The sequence below is a fragment of the Fukomys damarensis genome, unplaced genomic scaffold (assembly GCF_012274545.1).
Source record: "Fukomys damarensis isolate Sample0158 unplaced genomic scaffold, DMR_v1.0_HiC HiC_scaffold_7, whole genome shotgun sequence".
Lineage (NCBI taxonomy): Eukaryota > Metazoa > Chordata > Mammalia > Rodentia > Bathyergidae > Fukomys > Fukomys damarensis.
Genome location: NW_022900919.1, coordinates 2,784,459 through 2,812,299, shown reverse-complemented (window position 1 = coordinate 2,812,299; position 27,841 = coordinate 2,784,459). Strand labels below are relative to the sequence as shown.

Here is a 27,841-nt window from a genome sequence, read left to right as displayed (position 1 = left end):
CTAATTCTGTTTTAGATACCTGATTTTATCATTTTTATTAGTCTGGGTCAGTTTTTCTTCATAATTTTTCTCATCAGTTGCATTTTTCTAATTTGTTTGCCTGTGAGTCTTTGTTGGCATTTCAGACACATTGAATTTTATCTTTTTGACACCTTTATATTTTTATATTCCTATAAATATTCTTTAGTGTCATTCAGGGACAGTTAATTTACTTGGAAGTAATTTGATCATTCAAACCTTGTCTTTTATATTCATTAAGCATATCTTGAGATGCGCTAAGGCAGACTGGCAGGCTAATTATTTTCCACTACTTGGTTCAGGATTTCCTGGGTACTCCACCCTAGCACCTTGTGATTTTTGACCATTTTACTCTGGGCTCTGCCCTGTCATAAAACAACACTGAAAGCCATTCTGCAATCTTTGTGAGTGGCTCTTTCACTGGCTTCAAGTGCTTTCCTTACACACATGCATTCATTACCCAAGAAGAGGCTTCTTAAGCTCATCATGGTTTTCTCTGCATAGTTCTTTCATCTTCTGAGTTGTAATCTGTGAACTCTAATAGCCATGATCTGCTTAGACTCTCAGCTTCATCTCATTAACTTGAGGAATCAACCAAGCTCTGCCCGATTGCCTTGTTATGAGCCTCAGGTGAGAAACCTGTGGCAGTTGTGCTAACTTTGCCTGTTTCCAGCAGAAGTTGTTTTTTGTCTGAAATCCAATGCTCAAAAACCGTAGTTTCTCTTATATTCTTTGACTTTTAATTATTTCATATGAAAAAATAAATCTGGCTCCTGTATTCCCCTCCCGGGTGAAAGCAGAAGTAGTCATCTTCCTGGCTGAATTTGATGTTGCAAGCTTATTCTCTGTAGGCTCATCTTTGTAGATCTTGGATTTCTTCTAGTCACTTCCTTTGAGAAGTTATTATTTAAATCAGGAGTATATTTTTAGCTGGTTTGTTATTGAAACACTATTAAGTCATATTGTTGGAATGCAGGGATGTATACTTATTAGTTCTTCCACACTGGTTTGATTTGCACAATTCTGTATTCCCAAATGAATAAAAGAGAATAACTTCACAAAACCTGGAGGCTGCAGATGGCTTGTGTATTAGAGGCAAACTGAGTCATTCTTTTCTTTTTCTTGAGAAGTGATTATTCAGTTGACTGCATAGAGAGTATCTTTTCTTAATGTATTTGTTTTTATTTTGAAGTTTTATTTGTTTACATCTGTTCTATAACATTTTATGCAGTACTCAATTTATTTCTAACACTAATCTGTGTCTACCGCTAATTTATAGACACATATTATTATAGCAAAAGTTTCTTGCATTTGTCTATGTAGGGTTTTTCTTGAACCCCTGAAACTTTCAGATCCTCTTTGTGATCAGTCTTAAGCTTAGTTACTGTCATGTTGGGAAATTCTGAGTGGAAGTCACAGGTGGCAGTGGAGGATGCTGAGGAAGTGGCAGTCATCCACAGGAGATAAGGACTAGGTGGGCACTTTCTCGGGGTTTATGAGAGGAGAGCAGGCTCCTCCAGTGAGGTCATCTCAGTCCGGAACCCGACTGAGAGTGGAGTTTGCTGGGTGGGACAGACTAAGGTCCCTCAATGAGGAACAAGAGGACAGTACGTGTGATTGGGTGGGTGGATTAAGAGAGCAGCGCTAAGGAGTCACTGGGGTGGGGGTGCGGGGTACACAGGGTCTTGCATGGCTCAGGCCTTGAAGTCATGGTGGAGATTTGGGTTTGTCCTTAGCTTTGTTTGAAATAGATCCCAGCCTTTGAGGAGTGTGAACACCACTACTGTTGAGATGCACACAGATATTTCATGAGATTCTTACAAATCCCAGAAGATCTCAAGTCAGCCCTCCTTTCATCCTTTAAATTAAAAAAAAAATAACCACCCTCAACAACTACATGGTGACTCTGATGGTTAAGTGCAGCTGTCAGTTTGGCTTGGGAGCCATCGAGGGGATTAGTAATGCATACTTCTGGGTGGGCCATGGAGGCATGCTTTTGGGATCTGTATCTGATCCCTAGCCCCTTTCACTGTGGGGCTATTTCCCTGCTCTGCTTCCTGGTCACCATGAACTGAGCAGTTTCTCTTTACTTTTTCCCTTTGCAATGATATTTTTACCTTTGAGCCAGTTGATTGGACCGGAACATCTGAAACTGAGCAGATAAACCATCTCCTTTATGTTGTGAATGTTATTTGGTCCCCAAAATGGGAAATCTGCCCAATACAGTGAAATATAGTTGAGATTAGGCATTTAAAAATCATGAAGACTGGCCCTTCCAACTCTGTCTTTTCTTCAGAATGGCTAGTCTGGACTTATGTACATAGTAGCAGAAAATTTGAGTGAGACAGAATTGTTCAGAAGTCATACAGTTTGACTTCTATCAGAGTCTTAGTTAAAGCAAGTCGCAAGGCTAATGTGGATCAAGTAAATTGTTGGTTGTTGTAGCTAGTGTCAAAGTACCAATGTGGTTTTTACTAATTTGAATTTTGCCAAAGCATGGAAACGGTTCATAGAATTTGCCTTAATAAGTACTTCCACCAGCAGAGTATAGGAATGATTATGTCCAAAAACCTGCCAGCATTTTCCAGTTCTAGTTCAAAACCTTGAGCATAAGAAAGAGGAGCATCAGTAAAAAGGGGTATGATTATTTGGGCTCCTAAATACTTAACTCTTTCCCAACTAGTGCTTTTGAATTTTATGTAGAGATAAATTTTCAAAAAGAAAGATTTTGGGAAAGGTTTATACAATAAATTGTATCCTCTGTCATCTTTTCTTTGGAGAGAGTAATAGGAAGTGTCACTAAACCTAGCGTACCTAATGTTCCATGTGTCTCTTCTAGTAAAGTGAAATTAGCCCCAGGCAATCCCAGAATACAAGCCATTTAAAAGTAATTCAGCTAAAACATTATATTTAACTACAGTAAGAATAACAGAAAAATTGCATGCGAGTCAGAGTTGAAAGTACGTGAATAAGTTTCAACCTGTTAAAATACATTATAACATATTTAGCATCATTGTATACTGTTGTGGGATAAATACAAGTGGTTGAAAACAGTGACTAAGTTGTTTTTTAAAAAATTGATTAATTTACTTACCACAAAATATACCATCTTTGACGAAGAGGATTCCTCCTCTCCAGAATAAAATGAGAGAAAAGTCACATTAAAAAAAGAGGAAAAATATATATGCCATCTTGAAAAATAGAATTCAGTAGTGCTTTGCTATAATCAAAATTTATGCAACATTCCCACCATCTAATTTCGCGACATCGGTATAACCCCCAAGAGTAATCCTGTACCCATTAGCAGTCCCTCCCTGTTATTCTGTTCCTCTTAGCCTCAGGTAACCATAATCAACCCTCTGTCACTGTGAATTTGTCTGTTCTCCACACTTTATATAAATGGAATATATAATTAGGTACATGGACTTCTGCATGTAGCTTCCATAGTGACTTTTCATAATATCGTATTTTGAAAATTTGAATTGCACAGTCAGATTAGTCAGTTATTTCTGAAACAATATTCACTTATCCTTAATTTCAATTCCAAAAATATGACCAACACTTGTTCTTTTAAATATTGATGACATAAGAATTTTTGAGTGATTATCATTCAGAAGTTCAGTCAGGAGTGGAATCCAGGGTACAGTGGCCTGGAATCAGCTGTGCTAGTGTTGGCAGGCCTTTATGGTCTCTATAAATAAAAACAATTAATCTGGTTGTTTAGTTAAATTCTTGTATTGATTGCCTAAGAGTTGGGTGGTGACAGATTTTTATCATTTTTCTATTTAGCATTTTCCTCTCAGGATTTCCTATCAACCATTTGCAAAGCAGCACATACAGATTTTTTTTAAGATGAAAGGATAGGAGATAAAAACCAGTGCAATAAATGGTACCAGCAGAGCAATCTGTTGCCTGCTTTCAGGTGTCAGTCTGAGCTGACACCTGCTTAGGTGCTCCGTGGGGACCCTCTGCTGATGACGTGATGAATGCCAGGGGGCCTTTCCAGCTGTAGCAGAAAGTTGGGGCAGAGGAAAATCTGGAATCAGTTCCTATTCTCAGTACAAGTATGGTATGTGGAACATCCCACAGAGGAAAGGTGGGACAAGAGGGGAGGAGAAGCAAGTTGAGGTCTCCACGACTGCTCATGGAAGACCCTTCTCCACAGCTGGAGGTTACCCCTGAATTGCTTTGGGTATCTACATTCGGACACACACTGGCTGATGTGGGCCTACTCTAGGTTTGCACAAACAGCCCAGGTTTGTAGAGACGGAATATTGGTAGCAAACCTCATGGAATGGTCGGTCAGGGTTGTGGGAAGGTAGGGTGGGGTTGCCTTGGGAGTCTTTTCTCTTCCTTTCTGGTTTGTACTCATGTGTCCTTCCCAAGCTAGATATGTATATTGGGATGTACTAGTTTATGAAGGTATTTGTGTTTTATGAAGTAACATATGAAGATTGAAAATACTCTTGTGTTCCATTAAGTATGTACATATGTACATACTCTTGGCCCTCTGCAGCTAAGGGTTCACCATCCCTAAATTCAACAAACCATAGAACAAGGGTATTTAAAAAACTTCCTTCTCTGATGAACAGGTGCAGATATTTCTCCCATCATTTTTTGCTAAACAATATTTATAACAAATATCAACAGCATTTACATTATCTTACATATTATTAGTTATATAGAGATGATTTAGAATGTACAGGAGTATGTAGGTTATATGTAACTACTGTGCCATTTTGTATATAGAACTTGAACATTTGCAGATATTAGTGTTCGAAGGAGATCTAGAAACCAGTACTCCATAGATAAACAGGGACAGTACATATTTACATATGTAAACATATAAACACACAAAAACTCTAGCCATATAGATGAAGAAATTTGGAGGAGCCGGGGAAAGATATAGTATGTATTTCACTTTCTGATATGCATTGGTTTGCTTACAACTTTAGCGAGTCTACTGCAAAAACCATCATCATGTTATAAATGTCAGTAAATACTAATTAACATTGGTCTTACAGTTAAGACAGTCCTCATCCAAAAGGCAAACTGTGTGGTTTACAATTAAGATGGGTCTCATTTTAAGACCCCATGTTCCAAACATGGTATCATGTGTTCAGAGTTGGAGCCAAATTAAAAAGGCAATCAGGAAGGGTTGAACATACTCCACTGATGGATTACAAGCATGCTTTGTTCTTTTGCCTAGAAAGACTGAGGTAGTTTCATAGTATCAAAATAATATCCCCAGATATTCTTAAATTTAAGTGAAGATATAGGGTAGTAACAGTTCAGATTTTGAAAATTAGCAGCCTTAGACTGTATTCGGGTTTGTAGGCTTCATGGTCTTGAACCACTCTCACACCATTTTCCGCCTTCTCAAACACTTCTTCTCTCTTGAGGTTTGCTTATACCCATTCTGTCTCTATTTTTCATCTCTCTTCTTTTCTATTAAACAACACAATTCTGTCCCCAACTTTTGTCATAAAAGATAGTATCACATCAAGTTAAGAGAGCTTAACCTCCATTATGTTTCCCACTTCACTATCTCAAAATTTTGTCCTTGACATAGCTTAGCTGTTTAAACACTGAGATCCTTACTCCTCATTTTAAATTCTGAACATAGTATTTACTTTTTCAGTTCTCCAACACTCTAGCCCTTTTGAAAATGTTCTTTTTCTCCACAGCGTTAAGTAGACCCTTGACACTTTATAACAGCACAATTTTCTCTGTGGCTTAATGAAATAGCTTGTCTCTTATTAACCTCTTCCTGGCTTTTTCTTCCCATTACTCAGATTCCTGGCCTTTCTGTAAGTTATCTTTCCGCTTCTTTAAAACCTTTCAACACCACCTTTATGACTTGAATCACTCTCTTTATGTATTAATGTATATTTTCCAAATTTAACACTTTGGCCTAGATCATTCTATTACTTAGATCAACTTTAATTTTGGGAATTTGAGGTGCATGGGTAGTCTGTGAAATTCTTGGATTTCATGTATACAGAAGGTCTCAGATGGCATGGTAATTACATATCTCCTTACAAGTTTTCACTGTTGCCACAGTAATCTAGAAGAAGTAATCTAGAAGAAGGTCACTTGTGACACTAGACTTTCCTTATAACTTGAAGTCCAAACTTTTTTATCATGCTCATAAACTTTTATGTTTCACAGTAATGAAATTATTCTTAGAATATTTCCCACTCTTCCCTCCATGCATGCAAAATGCCAATTAAATCAAAATTAGAGAAACTATCACATGTACTTGGTCTGTATTTGGCGTTATGTGCTGCTTTTGCTTTCTAACTTGCTGGGCTACCTGTTTCTTAATATTTTTATTAACTTTTAGTTCAGAAAGACATGTGATCCACTAAGATTTCTGTACAAACTATAAACTGTATGACAGTGTGTAGTTTTAACTGAGCATATTACTTGTGACTTTGTTCTGGACTTAGACTTGATTATTTTCTTCACTAAAGGATTCTCTAAGAGCATATTCAATTTGCCTGTTTTTCCCTAATGTAATAGCTTGTCATAGTACATATGTCCATAACAAAATTTTTATTTCAATTTAATTGAAATAGTGACAGATATCTCCTTAGGCCCACTTCTTGCACTTTTCTATCCTTCTTGAAAATCTAGGCTTTCTTTTTTTCTTTCTTTCTTTTTTTTTGGTTTTTGAGACAGGGTCTCACTATGTAGTTGAGACTGACCTGAAACTCACTATGTAGTACAGGCTGGTCTCGAACTCATAGCAATCCTCCTGCCTCAGCCTCCCAAGTGCTGGGATTACAGGCATGAGCCACCACACCCGGCCTAGGCTTTCATATACTATAATTTATTAATGATGTGAAGAATTTCCTTGATTAATTTGTATAGTAGTGATGTGGTAGAGATGAAGTCTCTGAAGTTTTAGCCTGTCTGAAAATTATTATTTCTTTTTAGTTTTTGAAGGATGTTTTTGAGTGTAAAATTATAGACATATATTTTTAAGCATTTAAAAGTACTGCTTTTTTGGCTTCTATTTTTTATGAATTATCAGCCATCGTATTGATTATTTTCCTTATTCATGCTTTGTGCTTTTTTGTGGCTAATCTTGCTTTTTCAGCACTTTGATAATGACATACTGCAATGGTTTCATTTTAAAAAATAAAATTCTTTTTTACGGCTACTGGGGATCAAACTCAGGACCTTGCTCTTGCAAGGCAGGTGGTGGTACCCCTGTGTTAAATCCCTGGCCCTGGTTTTATTTATGTTTATTATTCTTGGAACTTGAATTACTGTAATTCTGTATTTTTCATCAGTTCTTGACTATAATCTCTTCAAGCATTTTTATTGCAGCATCTTTTTTTGTGACTTAAATTACACTTTATCTTCATGACTTACAGATGTAACTGAATCATATGTTTATTTAAAACCAATTACAGGCAACTCTTAAATACACAGGATAGAATGGCTATAGGAGAGTGGACTCCTTTATCGAAGACAGCCTCCTACTCACACCATACTTACTTTTTATCTAGGTATGTGGTTTGATTCCTTCATGCCCATCACTCTCAGAACTTGTTGAACATTTGTTTCACCCAGTATGACTTAAACTCTGTGAAAGTAGGGGTGTTATGTGTGAATTACGGTCTATTTTCAGATCCCAGAACTTTGGGGAGCTCCATAGTCATCTGCTAAATTATGTGTTAAATGAATGAAGATTAGCAAATAGGAAGGCAAGGATAAAATTTACTACTTTTAGAAAGGAGATGCCTTAATCAGCTTTCTGTTACTATAACAAATACCTCAGACAGTCAACTTAAAAGAGAAAAGTTTTATTTTGACTTTTGATTTTAGAGGTTCTAGCTCATGTTTAGGTGGCCCTACTGACTCTGGGCCTCTGGTATGGTGGCAGATGGCAGTGGTAGGGAGTGTCTGGTGGAACAAAACTGCTCACCTCATGGATGAACACAGTAAGAGAGACAGGGAAGAGTCCTGGATCCCATAATCACATTTGAAAATACCTCCCCTCCCCCATAGAGCAAAAGACCTTCTCTTAGGCCCCACCTCTTTTTTTCATTGAGTTTATTGGTACTTTTTAAGTATACAGTACAGTTACATTTATATTGGGATCTTGTACCTTTGCATGACAGATCTTGGTTCTCATTTCTTCCCCATATCCCTGCCCAGACCCCACCTCTTAAAATTTCCACCACCTCCTGGTACTGCCAGGCTGGGAACCAAGACTTTTAATACATGGGTCTTGTAGGACATTTAAGATAAAAACTGCAGCATGAGGCTGTTCAAATCATTTATTAATACTTTTAACAATTTATTACTAGAGAATTATAAAAGTAGATTAGAATATGAAAATATTTGAAATAGTCCAGTGAAAAATAAAATATCTTGTACTAATTAGAATTAGTCAGCTGTAATGGAATTATGGGATTTCACAGATGTATATTTACTTTAGATAGCTCAAAATGAGTGTAGCTATACAGTATTTGTCCTTTTGTGATTGGTGTATTTCACTTAGCATTATATCCTCAACATTTATCCATTTTGCAGCCTATGGCAGCATTTTCTTCTTTTTAAAGGCTGAATAATATTCTATTATATGTCTATACCACATTTTTGTATCCAGCCCTCTGTGGATGAATGTTTGATTTGCTTCTTTCTAGCTATTGTGATGAAGAAAAAAACTGATCTAGTTCATTTCTCTATTTTTACTTCATTACTTAGGATTTTGCTGATTCTTTGATATTTTTACATTGGTATCTTATGATTCTCTTCTATTTTCCTTTGTGTATATCATATAGATAGTCTCTGTGGTTGTCACTGGACTTAAAGAAAACATTTTAAACTGACAATATCTTGAGTTTAATTGCATATAAGAGCTCCTATAAAATGTTGCCTACAGTTTGTTTTTGATGATATAAATGATCACTTTGCATGTAAACATAGTTTAGTAATTACTTTTTGTATTTTGTATTTTAAATGATGTACTTGTTACCTCTAGGTGATTTGTGTACCTGCACTGCAACCCTACAGCATTCACCATTTATCTGTGCGCTAACCCTGAAGGAGTTTTGTGTTTTCCTTTGGTCTCATACTTCTGTTCACCTTCATGTTGCTTAGTTTGAAGAACTCTTTTCAGCATACTGGTCTAGTAGATTTAGTGGTGAACTCTATTTATCTGTCTAATGGAGATTAGCTTACTTACTTCTTAATTTTTGAAGGACAAATTTTACTGGTTATAGTGTACTTGGTCAGCATTTTTCCTTTCAGTGCTTTGAATATATATCATCCCACTCCCATCCTGCAAAGTTTCTACTGAGCAATTCACTAACATTCTAACGGTACCCTTGGTACATGATGAATCATTTTTCCTTTCACCTTTCAAGCTTCTCTTTATGACTTTTTACAGATTCCTTATGACATGTCTCTTTAGATAGATCTTTTCTGTAGCTTTTTAAAAAATTTTCCAGATTTAGTATGTCCATTTCTGCCCTCATGTTTGGTAGGTTTTCAGTCATTAATTCTTCTTATATACTCTTGGTGTCCTTCCCGTTTTCTTCCTCCTCTGGAACTCTCATAGTTATATGCTGTTCTTTTTTACAGTGTCCTACACGTCCCTTAGACTATCATTACTTTTTCATTCCATTTTCTTTTAGTTCCTTATATTGGTAATTTCAAAGTGCTGTCTTTGAATTTGTTGATTCTTTCTTCTGCCTTGTTAAATCTCCTTCTTGTGAATTTTTTTGTTATTGTATTATATAGCTCCAGTGTTTCTGTTTGCCTTTTCTTCTTAGCTTCTGTGTCTTTTCTGATATTGTCATTTTGTTCATATGTAATTTTCCTGATCTGATTTACTTGTCTGTGCTTTTTTTAAAAAAGTAATTTATCATCCTTATGACAGTTATTTTGATTTCTTGCCTGATAACTTATATGCCACTATTTTTTTAGAACCAGTTTAGGATATTTAATTTATTCATTTGATTAGACCATCTTTCCATGTTTCTGTGTGTGCCTTGCTATCTTTTTGTGGAAGTAAAGCATTTGAAAAATGAGTGGCTGAGTTTTTGTGATCTGGTTTTATACAGTGAAGACGTTCTCAGGGGCTGAATGTTGAATCTTTGCATTATAAACCATGAGCTTAGGCCTGTCTTCTTCCCAGGCACCACTGTAAGGTCAACTTTTCTAAATGCTTCATTGACACTAGCATAATTCTACCCGAAAGAGCATCTACTAAAAAGGTTAATTTTCCCCTGATTTTTTTTTTGTGCGTGTGTGTGTGTGTGTCTGTGTGTGTTATTCTAAACTCTTGTCTCTTAAAACCTTTATTGTACCTAATGCATTTGGTATTTTCTGCTTTAGGTAGTTATGGCTTTAGGTCTGTAGGTTCTTTCAATTTAATAAGATTCAAAAGCTCTGGAAGCCAACAGTCTAATAAATACTGCAAAACATCCTGAAAAATTTCTTGGGAAAGTAAGTACTTAAGTGGCTGGTTTCACAAAGTCTTCTATATGGCATAATCAAAAGTTTTGCAGTGTTTGGAGGCAGAACACATGCTAAACCCAGAAAAGCTAAAAGAAAGAGGCTACTTAAATTTCACAGAAGTTAGTAAAGCTTAGTCTAAAAGGAAGAATACTAATTTTATGAAATTCATGTACTATGTGCATAGTGTACAGAATTGTGTCAGAGTCTTCCAAAGTGCAACAGCTTTTTGAAGTTAACAGGACTTTATTGTTCTGACATAGGTTAGAGGAGTTTGCTCTAGTCATAATCATGGTTTTCATTTTGTGGAAGTCTGAAAATCATTGCCTAGCTTACACACAGTCTTACAAGAAACAGATGAAACTCATAGTTTCAGGTGGAGAGTACAAAGTGCATTTGTGAGTAGTCAGTCACTTAGGAAAATGAAGGTGACTGCCCTGAAATAATTGCAGATACAACTCTCATTTCTGTAGAAACTCTTTATGACTTTTGTTTATATTCCTCCTGGACAGAAATAATCTGATATTGGCTCTGACCACTCTTCTGTCAGTCCCTGAATGGTGTTAAAGGAAACATCCTTCCTTTCAGAGAGATCAACTCCCTGGCTTGTGGTCTGCCTGATTAGTAGTACTGCTCAATTCTGCCAAGGAAGATAAGTTGGCTTTCTTAAAAGATAAATGAGCTAGTTTAATGTTTGATACAGAATTCTAGCTACCATAGTGTCTGATTATATAGATTTTACACTCTTACAGTTGAATTGGCAATTCTTTAAATGAGGGCTTTCCAACCACGGGGCTATGGATCCACAGCAGGAGGTGAGCAGTGGAAAGCTGAAAGCCTTCTTCTGTATTTACAGCTGCTCCCTGTCATCATTCACGTTACTAATCTTCCTGAACTCTGACTCCTGTCAGATCCTGGTGGCATTATGTAGATTCTCATAGGATTATAAACCCTACTGTTAACTGGGAATGGCAGGGATCTAGCTTGCGTTCCTCATAACAATAATAATAGAACTAAACCTCACAAAATGTAATAGAAATACGGATAAAGGGTGCACTGTATGTAATGCACTTGAATCGTCCTGAAACCATCCCCCTCTCCTGCATCTGTGGAAGAAGGTGTGTTCCACAAAACTGACCCCTGGTTCCAAAAAGGTTGGGGACTATTGCTTTGACTTAATGGACTGTATGCTGAGCAACAAGATTTTAACTCTGTGATATAGGTGTGTATCTGTGTCTTTAATTCAGAGTAATAATAGGGAGAAATTTTTCTTAATTTTCTTTGAAGCATGAACTCACTTGAATCTTGCTTTGAGTATCTTTGCTTTGGAACAATAGCTAGCCAGCCATATCATCAATAAGTAACCCAAGTATGTTATGATATTGTTCATCACACTTGCTTTATAGCAAAACGTTGACATTAAATTATTTAGGTAATGTTTTATATTTTTGGGTTAAAATAAACTTCAATAATGTTATAGAATATCTTTATAGTCATCTGCCATTAAACAATTTGGAGTGGATAAATGTCCTGTTTTCTAGAAGTTATTAAATACAACTAAAAATCTTTCATCCTTGAGGATTTTGAAAGTAAGTCAAACACAGTTTACATCAGTATAAATCCCAGGAAAAATCTACCCATATGTTCCAAAAAGCCTTCAGATGCAGTGTTTGAGCCAGAAGGGCATTGAACCATGCTCTCCTCTCTTTGTCTCTGGTACAGTCTATTAACACACCTGTTATTTGTCTCCACAGTAAAACCAACTGTAATTGATGTCGACATTTACGTTAACAGCATTGGTCCTGTGTCATCAATAAACATGGTAAGAAGCTATTTTATTTTCTAATGTGATGGTTGTTGCACGCCTTCTTGCTGTTAATCTCTCTGTGGATTTCTGCTTGAGAATCATCCTTCAGATTTAAAGCTCACAATTCACTTCTTAAACCTCTAGCATTTGTTGGTAGTGCTGAGTAGTGAAACTGGTCATAAAAATCAAGAGGTGAAATTTGTGAAAGCACAGTGAAAAATTTCTCTGATGATTAAGGACAGTTCTTATTCCATCTTCTCCTCACAGGTGTTTGCAACACATAGATTTTTCAGATGGGATTATGTGCCATTGTGTAGTTATTGACTTTCTCTGACTTATTAGGAATGAGTATCAGTAATGGTTTGCTATTTTTAGTTCCCTTTTTTTTTCAAAATCTAGAAGATCTGCTTTTTAATGTTTCTTAGGAAAGGAACCAAGATTTCCTAGCTTCTGGTTTTATCTTCTATTTGAACCCTGAAGGTAAATTCACTGTGACTTTTTATTTCAAGAGAAATGTAGGATCAAATATGTGGTTTACCTGAGGAGAATTTTTCCACAGGCTTAAAAGTAGTTTAAGATTAAGAATTATTTAGTGAGAAAGACCCTTTTCCTGCAGATATGTTTCACTCTTAAACTAGACATGGTGTGTTGGAATGTCTCACAATGTGAGCCTTCTTTCCTTGGCTGCAGGCCATGGTGCATCTCCCTGCACCATGGTGCATTCAGGAGCACTGGATTCCCAGGATTCCCCAGCAAAAGATGTCATGAGGGCCTTCCCTGCCCTCACTGTACATTTCACACCTGAATTTGAAGATTGTGTTAAGAGTAAGTGGGGAACTTCCAAATGCTAACTTGTGTGTCCTCAGTGTACTGTGGAAGGAAATAACCCTTCCAAAATTCGTAGCAAAATCATTTCTTGTCACTGCCATATTTTAAAAGTGTTCTTTTCTTTTCAAATGAGAGTTCTGCATATAGGGTAAAATATTTTTATGGGTAAGTCCCTTTAAAACAACTATCTCAAGGCTGGGGGTATCTCAGCTCAGTGGTAGAGCATATACTTGGCATCTTCAAATCCGTGCATTGTGAGTGGCTCCAAAACCACCTCCAACAAAAAATCCCCAATCCCAGCCTAGGCTACATAGTGAGTTCCAGATCAGTCTCAACTACATAGTGAGACTCTGTCTCAAAAAAACCAAAACAAAAAAACACAAAACAAAACAAACAAATAACATTAAAGCCGGGCATGGGGGCGCACGCCTGTAATCCTAGCACTTGGGAGGCTGAGGCAGGAGGATCACTGCGAGTTCAAGACCAACCTGGGCTACATAGTTAGTTCCAGGTCAGTCTCAACTACATAGTGAGACTCTGTCTCAAAAAAACAAATAAACAAAAACAAAACAAAACAAAAATCCCCAATCTTCAAGCCATGCATACTATAGAATACAGAGGTGAAATGAATAAAAGAGAATAACTTCACAAAACCTGGAGGCTGCAGATGGCTTGTGTATTAGAGGACCTGGGCTACATAGTTAGTTCCAGGTCAGTCTCAACTACATAGTGAGACTCTGTCTCAAAAAAACAAATAAACAAAAACAAAACAAAACAAAAATCCCCAATCTTCAAGCCATGCATACTATAGAATACAGAGGTGAAATGAATAAAAGAGAATAACTTCACAAAACCTGGAGGCTGCAGATGGCTTGTGTATTAGAGGCAAACTCTGTCTCATGTCATGTTGGGAAATTCTGAGTGGAAGTCACAGGTGGCAGTGGAGGATGCTGAGGAAGTGGCAGTCATCCACAGGAGATAAGGACTAGGTGGGCACTTTCTCGGGGTTTATGAGAGGAGAGCAGGCTCCTCCAGTGAGGTCATCTCAGTCCGGAACCCGACTGAGAGTGGAGTTTGCTGGGTGGGACAGACTAAGGTCCCTCAATGAGGAACAAGAGGACAGTACGTGTGATTGGGTGGGTGGATTAAGAGAGCAGCGCTAAGGAGTCACTGGGGTGGGGGTGCGGGGTACACAGGGATGTACCTTGGTCTTGCATGGCTCAGGCCTTGAAGTCATGGTGGAGATTTGGGTTTGTCCTTAGCTTTGTTTGAAATAGATCCCAGCCTTTGAGGAGTGTGAACACCACTACTGTTGAGATGCACACAGATATTTCATGAGATTCTTACAAATCCCAGAAGATCTCAAGTCAGCCCTCCTTTCATCCTTTAAATTAAAAAAAAAATAACCACCCTCAACAACTACATGGTGACTCTGATGGTTAAGTGCAGCTGTCAGTTTGGCTTGGGAGCCATCGAGGGGATTAGTAATGCATACTTCTGGGTGGGCCATGGAGGCATGCTTTTGGGATCTGTATCTGATCCCTAGCCCCTTTCACTGTGGGGCTATTTCCCTGCTCTGCTTCCTGGTCACCATGAACTGAGCAGTTTCTCTTTACTTTGCCCTTGTACCACGATGTTTCACATGCACCCACTGTATCTGTGAAGACAAATGACACAGCGCGTAGGAATGTAAATGCTGAAAAGTGAAACTTGGCCCTCAGGACAACAGAAAACAATTTAAAAGTAGAGAATGAGCTCTACGTGGATAGTGGAATTGAGTCAGCTCTGTGTATAAAATGCATGGAATTGAGTCAATTTCATAGTGTGTGAAAAACAAAAAAGAGTGAAAGAGAAATGACAATTGTGAAGAATATATTATAGGAACAAGCATCTTTTAGAGATTTGTGCAGTTTCATGACGTGATTTTTATTGGGTTTTTCATTATTAAAACATTATTAAGCTAATGTCTCATACTAATATGTGTTTTTTTCCAAATAGCCAATAAATGATGAATAAATTAGGGAAGCCAATGACTATGTCTTCATATTCCCTCCTCTTGTGGCTTTTTATTGACATCATTAATTCTGAAGACTCAGCTTTAGACCTTCTTTTTACTGAAGAAAAAATGGAGTTGAATTTCAATCCATTGTTCGCTAGGTTGATTTTGTTTTGTTTATCGTCAGTTCTTTCAACCACTTTTAGTCGTGGGCCTGGGTCAGAGGGGACTGGGAGAACACTCCTTTATGGAAATATTCCTAGCATCTGCTGTCCTCATCCTCATGACATGTCTGAGTGCAGAGCTCCCCGTAGAAATCCTCCGTGGGTTGTTTCAGGGTGGCACAGACGGCATGCTAGGGAACTCATGAGTTTACTTTTGAAAATATTCACTCTAAACAATCTGTGAGGAAGGGAAAGAGGAAGAGTTACTAATTACTAATTACTAATTCCGAGCTATAAGCCTCATCTAACCCTTACAAGATCCCTGTGGAGAACATATTACTTGCTGCTCATGTTTGTGTCGGAATAGCTGGAGCACATGGGACTCTAGAGCAGAGATTCTCAGAATAGTCCCCTTCCCTTCCTGGCACTCTGGGCCTGCAGCCCAAGCTCATCAGGTATGTGGCAGCTGTATGCACCAGAAGAGCTACTGCCTTAGCTAACCACTTGAGCTTGAAAAGGCTCAGCACCAGTCTAGTGTTGGGATTGCTTTTCATTAACAATTCAATTAATTAATAGATTTCATTTTATGGAAAGTTGTAAAGGTGGGGCAGAAAGTACACAGAATTTCCATCTACCTTTCCTGCTCTGTGCACATAGCACACACACACTTTCCCCATTTATTAGTGTCTTTGCATTACTGTGCTATGTTTGTTAAGACCAGTAGACATCATAATTACCTGAAGTTCATAGTTTAAATTGGAATCCATTCTTGGCATCTTGCATTCTGCGTATTGGAAAAATGTGAAAGGACACATATCCGCCATCATAGTATGATACAACATGGTTCCCCTACCCTAAAATCCTCTGCACCACCTGTTCATCCTCTCTCCTATAGCCCCCAGCGTCTACTGATCTTTTCACTCTTTCTATAGTTTTGCCTTTTGAATTTCATAATTTTGAAATCATGTATACGTCTTCCTGTCTGGCTTCCTTTGTTTGTTTCCAAAAGAAAAATTTATATCAGTATAAATTCACCTGAATTCTAATACATATAGTGAGTCACTATGATGGGACTAAAATGTTTGTTACCCAGAAATTAATGGAGCACCCAGGTGAGTAACGGGCACAGGTGAAACAACACCAGAAGGTGCCTCATTGTATGATATGTAACCTGAAAATTTAAAACTTCAAGAATGTTGTGCAACTGCAGGAGCTGCAGGGGAAACACAAGATCTACCAACCTCGTTCTTGTTTCATTCCACTTATGGCTACAGCTTTAAGAGGTGTTGTTCTTATGTTTTAGATCAAAAATGGTCCCCCAAATTTTCTTGTGGGTGTATAGTGACTGGATCATAGATGGGCCAAGTGGACTTGTCCATTGAGGAGTTCAGAGGCTAAATGTGCTATTAAGAAATAGGGCCTGGATGGACGTGGTCATAGGAGTTGTGACCAGAAAGGGTGTGTGTTCTTATCCATGACTCCTCCCTTTTCTCTCTGCTTTCTGGTTGCTGTGGGGTGAGCATCTTTTCATCAAGTATGTCCCTCTGCCGTCCTATTTCTGCCTACAAGCCAGCTGATCAAGGACTAAAAGTGTGAGCCAAAACATACCTCTCCTCTTTTAAATTGTGGGTATTTGGTATTTTTGTCCCAGTGACAAGAAAGTAACTCAGATAGCAACCATGTTTCTGTTAAAGTATGGGTGGAATGTTAACTCCATTCCAGAAATGTTGGTAATGGAGGGTGATGTATTGCTTTGTAGAATTTTTCTAATGGCATCTAGATTCAAGAAATCCAACCTTATTTTGGTTTTCTTTGCATTTATTCTGCCTAAGGTTCATAGCAACTTTTGCAGCTATATTTTGACACCTTTCATCAGTGTACAAAAAATCTTGTTCATTATTTCTTTTCCTTTTGATTGACATATAGTAATTACTTACATTTATGAGATACAGTGTGGTGGTAGATTCATGTATGCATTTTGTAATTATCAAATAAGGGTAACTAATATATCTGTGACCTTAAACATTTGTGGTGAGAACATTTGTATTAAGACATGGAGTCAGCTTCAGTTAGCCTAAGTGTCCATCAGTGGATGAACACATAGGAAAATATGGTATATATACACAACAGAATAGTACTCTGTCATAAAAAGCATGAAATCCAATTATTTACAACAATGTGAATGAATTTGGTGGACCTAATATTAAGTGAAAAAAGCCAGAAACAGAAAGACAAATACCATGACTTCACTGTTACATGGACTTTTGAAAGGTTAATACTTTTTTATTAATACTTTAGCAGTATGTAATAATTACAGTAGAGGGTTGCTACATGCTTGTAATATATCTTATTTCTTTTTTTTTTTTAATCTCCTACCCCTTTGTTCCCTCCCTGCTCCTTCTAACCTTTGGTTACCTTCCCATTTGTAAAACCTATATTTTATCATTTTTTGCATCTCCTCTCCCTCTCTCCCTCCCCACCCCTCTCTCTCTTTCTGTCTCTGTGTGTGTCTTTCTCTCTCTCCTCCCCCCTCTCAGAAATCATATGATATTTAAGCTTGTGTGTCTGATTTGTTTCACTTGACATTATGCTGTCAAGTTGTACCATTTACATATTGCTTATGAATGCCTCATGTTCTCACGTTTGTCTTTCTTTATTGAGAGTACTACTCCGTTGTGTATAGGTACCACATTTTCTTTTTCTATCTGTTGATGCGCATATGGAGTGTTTCCAAATTTAACTATTTTTTGAGCTGCTATAAACATGGGTATTCATGTATTAACTTATTTAAGGAAGAGAGGAAAAGTTGATTTTGCAGGAGTAGAATAGCAATTGCCAGAGTCTGGGAGGAGAGGGGAGAAGGAGCAGGGTGAGAAGCTGCCTAACGAGTACAGTGTTATAGGTGGGTAAGAAGAAGTCCTGGTTTTCTGCTGCACAGTAGGGTGAAAAGTGTACATTTTAGAATAGCTGCAAGAGGGGATTTTGAATTTCTTATTGCAGAGAAAAGGGTATTATTTCTTAAAATATTGCCTCCATGCCCTTTTCTCTTTTGTTCTGGTACTCCAGTCCCATGAAGGTTACACATTTCTCCCGTCTGCTTTGTCCTTCATGCTTGTGAGCTTCTTTTTTCCCACTGCTCCAGGCAGTGGAAAGCCTTCTATTTAACTAAGTACAATGACTCACTCTTCACCTGGAATCCAGTGACCTGTTAAAGCCTTCTTAATTTCAGTGATGCTTTTTCAATTCTAAAATTTAAGTTGATTCTAGTGGATGTCAGTTCCCTTTTGAGATTCTTCACCTTGCAACCTGTTTTTTTTGAACATGTCAATCATTAAATCCATGACTGAAAACGGCAATATGTAGTCCATCTCTGGTTCCATTTCTATTGTATATTTTTCACTTAGTTCTCTTTCTTGGCACACCTGGCAATTTTGACTGTACATAACATTTTGTAGAGGTTTCAGGTGATGCTTTTCTCCCCTCTCTGGAGGTCTGAGCTTGTGTAGGGTTGGTCTGCAGTCCTGAGGCTCAGTGTTCTCTGCTTCTCCCCATTTTGGCCCTCAGAGGCATAAGTAGGAGCCGGAGATGCTTCAGTACCAGAAATTGGCTGAAAATTTAGCTCTCAGTTTCAGCTTGCTTTTTACCCTCTCACTGTGTGCACCTTAGCAAAAAATCCATAAACCACAGCTGACTGATTCTTGACAGTGGCACCAAAAGCAGACGTGAAGAAAGGTAAGCCATTTCAACAAATGGTTTGGTAATTTAAGCTTATATAGAAAAATGTTTTATTCTAAATATGCAAGGAAGTAAGTGGGAGCAAGAACAAAACCCAAATACATTTTCCTGGGAGACCTTTTGGTTTGGGAACTTTCCTAACTGCCTTTAGGATATTGGAGAGGAAAGTTTTCTGGAGGCCACTGTTTTCAGTTTTTCCCTAAGAATAATGAGGCTTTGAAGGAAACCAGAGAAGTTATTTATATATTTCTTCTTGAAATATTTGTATTAAAGGACTATAACATTTGCCCATTTTCCATTGTCCAAGAGGATTGATTGTGTGATATATAATATAATATCCTATATATTACCTATATCTATATCTATCCTCTTTTACATTTTCATTTAAAGACAGGGTCTTCCTAAGCTACTCAAACTGGCCTTGAACTTCAAATTCTCTTGTCTCAGTCCCCTGAGCAACAGGGAGTATAGACATGCACCACCACGCTTGGCTAATTTTAATGTTCTTTTTTATACTCTATTTTTGGATTTTGGTAGTCCTGGGGATTGAACCCAGGGCCATTGCACTGAACTACATCTCGTCGTTTTTTCTTTTAGTTACCCAGGGTGGGGTTCAAACATATGGTCTTCCTGCCACAGCCTCCTGGAGTGCTGGGATTACAATCGTGTACTACCACATCTGGCTGTTCTTGCAATAAATGAAAAAAGTAACACTTTTACACATAAAGCTTATGTGTTAAAGACATAGTTCATCACCAAAAGGAAAACACTTTGTATGCCAATACCAACATCAATAATGATGATGATGATGATAATATTTTAAATATACATACTACTCCATAAATTAATAGGATATGCTGGAGGAACCAAACAAGTATACAGGAGTGATTTCTGCAATGTAAGAATAATCTTAAAAAAAGAAGATGGTATTGAAGGGCTTTCTGAACCTGAGATCCTGTGAGTCTGTAGCTGGAGATCTTTGACCATGAGCCTTGGGTCAAGGCCAAAGTGTCTTTTGGGTCACTTGTGTACTTCTAGAATCCAGTCCAGAGGTCTGACATATTCCTTGCAAATAAAGAAAATATTATCTTTACCCTATGCTCCTCACATGCATACCTCTTAGGATGATCATACCTCTTATATATGAACACATACACACTCTGCATAAGCATATACTTTGCCGTGTCTTTAAGCCATAGTTTCATTGGTAACAGACAGCTCTTGCTCTCATAATATCAGCTGACAGTTATGCAGTGTTTCTCTCTGTGTTAGTTTTTCATCACTGGGGAAAAGCACCTGCGATAAATCAACGTAAAAGAAGATTGGTTCAGATTTCAGATTTCCGTGTATGGTCCTTCCAACCCATAAATTTGGGCTTATGGCTGCATGACACTTCATGGTGGAAGTACAGGGTAGAGGGATTCTGTACACCTCATTGTAGCCAGGAAACACAGTGAGGAAAAGGCCCGGATGTCAAGAAGTTAATTCTGACATTAAATCTATGAGGCCACTGCGATAATCACCTGAGCTTTTATGGAAGTTCATGCTATATTCAAAAGATCATCTATCTGGACGATGAGGAGACTACCACTTTCAATTTTCCATCTCTAGAAGATCCAGGGAATTGATGTGCACTCCACAATGGCTATGCCTTAAATGAGATGGAGATTAATTTTATGTTGTATCTGTCCTTCTGTTTGTTCTCTTGCTGTCTTGGGACTTGTTGCCATGTCATACAGAATTTACATTGAGATCCTACCTGGTAAGATGGACATCCATGTACACTACTTGAATGGACATGAACTTTTCAGAAGTCTAACGACATCTGTAATAATAAAACAGCAGACCTTTGTTAGCATTCTTCAGGTGTATGAATGGCTTATTTTGCTCTTTGTATCTTGAACTTTTCTCTTTCCATTGGATGTGTCACAGCTTCACAACTCGTTCTTCACAACACCAGCTGTATCATATGCTTCTGGCAAAAAGATCTTTCTGATGTATAAAGACACCTTTTTCTTGAGGTAGGACAATTGAATTAGGGCTTGCTGTTAAAATGTCTGTAGACACTCTTCCCTTGTGCTTGCAGAGGCGAGCTTGACAGAGGCAGAGTCACATGTGGTTTTCTCTGACCAGACTGCATAACAGTGGTGGGAATGCACTGGAAGCACAGGTGTTCTGTGCCAAGGCCTTGCTGCAGGGGCTGAGGCACTCTGACGGAGTCTAGAGGTTGATGGGTCACATGCACCTTTTGGAGAGATCTCTCTGGTAGTATTGTTGAGGATGAGAGTCGAGGGTGGCGAGAGACACACTCAGAGTTGTGAAATTTTTGGGTGAGAATGGGTGCGCTCTAAATCTGAACAGTTGTAGTGGACTATAGAGGAGGAGAAATATAACTTCCAAGGTGTAACTGAATGCATGTAGACATTAAGAAATGGAGAAGTCAAGAGTGACTTACATCCAAACAGTGTTTGTTAATCCAATAAATATTATTAAGCCCTTGCTATGTGTCAGATGGTGAATCAGGTAATGGGAACACAGTAAATAGAACGTAAAAGGGCAGAACATTTATGAGACGTCAGCTCTTGTGGGGTAAGACAGTCAACAAACAAATATGCACAATATTACATCAAATTGTGGACATTTCCAAGAGGAAACTAAACATGTGGCTGTGACTGCCCAGGAAGGTTTTCTTACGGTGTTTGGAAAGGGCGGAGAATGGAGGGAGACTTGATGAAAGTTTGTATGTGCCAGAACAAAGACTTTTATAGACCATAGGGTGTGTTTGCATTTTATTCTTGTTTCAGGAGGAAACCCAGATTTGTGTATTGTGCTTTGCATTTAAAGTAGTGTCGTGCCCTGACAAAATCTGAAAGACCAGACTTGCTCCATTTCCCAAAAGGCAGGAGGCTGCATCTGTGAATCCTGTCGATGGAGCCTTTTATAGGTTGTATTCTGTCTCCCCCACCCCCAGTTCATATGTTAAAGTCACATTCCTCTATATCTTAGAATGTAACTTTATCTGGAAATAGAGTTGTTACAGATATAATTAGTTCAGATGAAGTCATACTGGAGTAGAGTAGGCTTTCATTCAACTCCAGTGTCCTTATTAAAGAGGAGATTTCAGACACAGATATGCACATCAGAGAACATCAGATGAACATGGGTGAAGATATTGAGGAAATGCATCCAGAAGTCAGGGAGACCACAGATGGCCTGCCAACTAGCAGGCACTAGAGGAGAGGCCTGGGACAGGTTCTTTCTCGCAGTGCTCATAACTCCTTGATCTTGTACTACCAGCCTCTAGAACTGTGAATCAATAAACTCTGTCTTCTAAGTATGGTATTTATTGCGGTAGTCCTGGCACTAATGGCCCTCATCTTGTATTCTGTAAGTTATGCTTTGTTTTAGAAAAGGTAGCTGCTTCATTCATGTTACTATTTTGCTGCTGGCCTGGGAGGCTGGAGCTGCCTGCCCTCCCTTCTCAGAATCCAGGGTTGAAGTTGGGCTTCAGTCAACAGGTACCATGGAGAAGCCTGTGGTGTCCCTATTTGTGAAGCTGCTTGGCAGCTTAGTGAGCTCTCCCAGTTGGATTCTAGTCCATACTCTATGTAACTAGTCTCAGAACTGTCTCGAGTCAGTTCAGTGTGTTATGATAGAATACCTCAGGTTAAGAAATGTGTATAGGGTGTGGTGGCGCATGCCTGTAATCCCAGCACTCGGGAGGCTGAGGCAGGAGGATCGCTGTGAGTTCGAGACCAGCCTGGCCTACACAGTGAGTTCCAGGTCAATCTCAACTACATAGTGAGACCCTGTCTCAAAAAAAATAAATAAATAAATAAAATAAAAGAAATGTATATACAGTAGAAATGTGTCACAGTTCTGGAGTCCAAGGTCAGGGGGTTGGCAGATTAAGTATCTGATGATGACCAGCTGTTTGTTTCCAACACATTGCCTTCAGCTTCAAACACCTTTATTATAAGGACAGTAATCCCATTCATGAGGGGAGCGTTCTCATGACTTAATCTCTTTCCAGAAGACCCCATCTCTCACTGCAGTCCCACTGAGTGTCAGGTTCTAACATACGAATTTTGGAGTGACATCAGCATCCAGACCACAGCAAGCTCTGTGAGTTGGGGACTACTCACTTAATAATCAGGAGCCTAAGAACTGGTTGCAGAGAGTCAGCTGAAATAGGACTTGAAGCCAGAGCCCAAGAAGTGTACTGCTAGCTGGTGATGATTCCTGAAAGGCCCATCTGAGATCAAAGCTATTCACCTGCTCTGTCCATCACTTGGGGTTATGGGGTGCAGGGGTGATCAGCTGAGATACAAGGCACACCTGAGGTTAAGAGCAGCTTCCGGAGAAGGCAGCATGGCTATTCCTCCCAGGAGGGAACCACTGTGTTAACTCTGTATCCTGCTGCATACTTAGAATGTGATCTTCAGGGATCATGTGTCCCCTGTGTCACAATAAGCAACACACATTATAGCACCCCTACATTGTAGTTTTGGGATGAAAGGGACACCCCCACTTTGTTGATTGTCGCTGTTTGCACTGTTTGTCTCTTCTGCAGAATTCGGTGTCCTCCAAGGCATAGATTTGTGTTTTTCTCAGTCCCTCAGTCTACACAGACAAATGACTCAAACTTGGCTTGCTGGAATGGGTAGAAGGAACGAAGCAGCCCAAGAAGATAAGCGGCCTCACAGAACTAAAGTGGGGTGATCCTGAGGGATGTAAGCAGGAGGGCAGGAGTATCACCATCTTTTGCACTAACATGTCCTGACATCTGAATAGTGCCAGGCTCAGAGCAGTATACACTTGGATTGCTGGAAGCTCACAGCTTCATCCTTTGAGTTTACCTTTGAGAGACCCAGTGTCAGAGACTGCTGTTTGTTCTTGATGCCTCTGGTAACAGCTGTTCAATGTTGGGCCTATGTCCATAATGAAATCAAGTTGGAAGGGGAGATTCAGCAGTGCATATAAGAACACAGAAAAAAATGCATTCTTCTGGGGCTCTGTCCTCACTCATTATATCCGTTCATACTGCTATTAAATCCATTCATACTCTTCTTGGAAATGATGCCATAGTTGAGTACATGTCACTTAATTGTTTTTTTCCTCAGAGCTGCTTTGGTATGACTAAAGATTATTTTTCTACCTTAGCATCTAATATCTTGGCATTTTGGGGTAGAAATGACCACAGGCATAATTTCAAACTAAGGATTAAGGGACTAATTTATATTGGGTAATTAGGAATTTTCCACTGTAGACAGAAGCCATCAGTATGGTGTAAATAATAGTTCTTTGCTCAGGTGTTGATGCTCAGTTATGGTGTCTTGTGACAGGTCTTTTCACTCCCCTTACTGATGTTTGGCCAAGCACAGAATCTGTTGTACACTGAGGACAAGATGTGGGAGCTGGGCTGTGAGGCTGGCCTGTTCTGGAAACATCGGGAGTCTTTAATTGAGTAAGAGAGAAACACAGAAGAAAGCAAATGTCCAGACAGCCAGACAATCACTGCCTTGCTGGCCAGAACCATGAAACGGCCTCTGGTCCCTACCTGCTCCTCAGTGATTATGTATAAGGAGCCACTGCAGGAGGAAGCTGAATCAAGTGTCCTCCCTTTCAAAAACGAGGAAGATGTTATGAAGATGTCAAAAGGAGCCTTTCATAGCGTGAATGCACCAAATCTCCTTTCTAGCTCAACTTAAATACAGTGTTTAGTAACATACCCGCAAGGTCAGAGAAGCGCAGCATATTCTTATGTCAGCTTTTTGTAGACTTACGGAGGCAGAAGTACATTCTTCATACCTGTTTTAAAGTATCAGGTCTGGTGGGCTAGATTGCCCTCACCTTTACCACTAGGAACCCCTTCTGGTGATACATTGGTGATTCAAGGTGTCATGAAATCTGAGAGTGGAGCCCATTAGACTTATTTAGCCATTTGTGTATTTATCTTCCTAGGAAGTTCTTCCTCACAGTGGCACTCCCTTCTCCTTTCCGCTTCTGCAGTCCTCACTCTATTCCCGCGATTCTCCTTCCCTTATCTTTTGCTTTGACCACACATTGGCCCCATCGCCCACGTCTTTGCACCTGGAGTTTTCCTGTAGCTCAGGATGGCAGAGCAGGGCTGGCCTATGAGGATGAGGTGCTTGTCCTGACAGGTGCAATCCAGAGGACCCATTTGCATTTGTTGCACTTTCTGCCACTGAGGAGTCCTTGAAGTTCTGTCAGAGGACAGAACTGGGCAGATCTACTGAGTGAGCCTTAAAGGCAGAAGGCTATACCTGTCCTGCTATAAGGCAGAGCTAATTGCTCTGGGATTATTTGAGGGTGTTTGAGGAAATTTGAGATGCTGAACTGGTGTTGGGGATTGCTGGAGAGAAGAAACATTTGCCTTTTGTAGCCTTTCTCCCCTCCTCCAAGGAGACTGTCCTGTGATTGCATGAGTCTGTGACACAAAAGAGAAATGTGATTTCTTAATACTGAAGAAACTCTTTTTTTAATTTCCTACCAACAATTAATTTTGCTAGTGATTTGCAATCACTCACCTTTTGTTTCTTGACTCTAATCAGCCCCAACCTTCCCTTTCATATTTCTGCTTTCTAAAGATAGATTTATCCTTGGAAGTAGATGAGAAAATGAAAATGAATTGGATTTATCAGAGAAAGTATTAAGATACTGTTGTTTTTCTGCAAAGTTACAATTTAGAAATCTTAAGGCAGACATTTGAATAAGGAAAGCAATTAAGGTTTAAATATTGAAAAGGAATTTACATGAGATAAAAAAGTGACCATGTGAAGTCAATTCCCCTTTCTTCTTCTAAAATTGTTTTGAATAACTGTCCTGATGAATTTGACCTGCAAAACCTATTTCTATGAGTGGGCTGTTACCTTCTCTCTGAAGTGGTCTAGTGGGTAACACTTTCAGACTCCCCAAATTCTCCCAATACCAGATATTAAAGCAGCATTTTTAGGCTATATTTACTGAACCTCCCTTTACCCTTGCTCACTGGCAGTGTTGAACAGGTTAAAACTACTGGAGATGTTATATATGTCATTTGCAGTACTCTCAAGTTAAAGCATGCTATAAGTTTGGAATTGGCACTATAGCTCAGTGGTAGAGCACTTGCCTAGCATGTGTGAGGTCCTAGGTTCAATCTCCAGCACAAAAGAAGAGAAATAAATGGAAAAATTCTATAATTTTAGCATCTTTTAAGTTTTTGCATATGTGCTTTTTAACTTAAACCATTTTCCACCTAAGCTATCCGCTTAATTTCTACCTTCTTCCTAGATCTTCTATACCTTCCCAGGAAATCTCTCTTCTTTCATAAATGAACTATCACAAGGCACTGTTTTAGGTAAACTTCCTCTTCTGGGTTTTCCTATTGTTAACATGTTCATTACTAACTAAAATAACTGATCCAAACAAAGCAGTATCATAAATATGTGCATGTTAGCTTTCCATCACTGTAACAAAATACCTGAGAAATTCCAGATATAGAAGGAAAGATTCATTTTGGTTCACAGTTTCAGAGGTCTCAGTCCTTGGTCATGGTGAGGCATGAAGAGAGAGCGAAGTTGCTCACCTCATAGTGGCCAGGAAGCAAAGTGAGAGAGAAAGGAGCTGGTTCCCAGTATCCTCCTTAAGGGCCTGCTTCCAATGGCCTCATGTCCTCCCACCAGACCCCATCCCCTAAAACTTGCATCATCTCCCAGTAGTGCCACAGATTGGTGGCCAAACTGCCAACATACAGCTTTTGGGGGACATTTTAGATCTAAACAATAACATTGTATAAATATTATGTGTCAATCCAAAGTAAGATTAATGAAAACAAATGATCCAAAGTGACAACAATTTGGGATTATCTTTTATAGAGTGCCTTTACATCCCATATGTGTCTTACCACCAAGTGTGCTGGCCAAGCAATTTTACCTACATAAATTTTTTACTCTGATCTGATCCCTAAGCTTCCAGGAAGACGGCAGCACATGAAGTGCCAGGACTATGGAGACCTGCAGAGAGGCCATTGCTGTCTCTCCCTGGTGGGGTGTCCTGGTACCTGAATTGGGGCAGGAACAATTCTGACAGGTCTTCATATGAATTAAGGAAAGACAACATCTTTTAAAACATCCCTGTTTCATAGGCTGCAAAGATGTTCTGTGCAGTCTGTTTAAGTTTTTTCAGAGGACACGGAGGCAGAGAATCAAAACTGCCTCTGTGAGTGAGCTACTTCTAAGGCCACATCTCTGTATGAGGAGACAGCACAGTGATGACTCACCTTGATGCAGGGTGACATCCAGATGGGTCCACTCTGTACCTCCACTGTCATCATCATCTCTCCCTTGGACCAGAGAATTTCAGCAGAGAACCTCTCAACCCATCCCTGTTGTCAGCTCTAAGACCTTATTTAAAAACTCAAGGATTCAAAGCAGATGACAGCGGGAGCTTCTCTGATGCAAGCAAGAGGAGGGAACTGGAACCTTGTCTCCACACCTCAGGAAGGCTTCACTTCCTCAGCATGGAACCCAGTCTGCAGACTGCTGACCCAGCACACAGGAGCATGCCACTCCCTGACTTTTAACACATCACCCATCTCTCCTTGATGTGGCTTCTGGATCACTTTGTAGAGGAGAGGGGAGCCTGCCAGCCCTCTGCTCAAAAGCTTATGAGAATACTTCATTGTCCCTTTGATGTGGTCCTGCGGTTTTAGCTGCCTCACTCTCCCTGGACATCATACCTGGCTCCTCCCCTTCTTTGCATTGCATCTGACACGTCACAAGTCTTCCTCACCCTGGAAAGTGGTTCTGGCTC

At 39.1% G+C, this 27,841-nt stretch overlaps 1 protein-coding gene across 2 annotated transcripts in view; it reads left to right on the top strand.

Moving 5' to 3' along the window:
- The window catches only part of Gabrg3 (gamma-aminobutyric acid type A receptor subunit gamma3), a 490,937-nt gene that overhangs the window by 30,122 nt on the left and 432,974 nt on the right, over positions 1 to 27,841 (top strand). For both annotated transcript variants that reach the window (XM_010612934.3, XM_010612935.3), the window contains exon 3: positions 12,252 to 12,319. In XM_010612934.3, the coding sequence (XP_010611236.1) occupies positions 12,252 to 12,319 (68 nt within the window). The remainder of the gene's footprint in view (positions 1 to 12,251; positions 12,320 to 27,841) is intronic.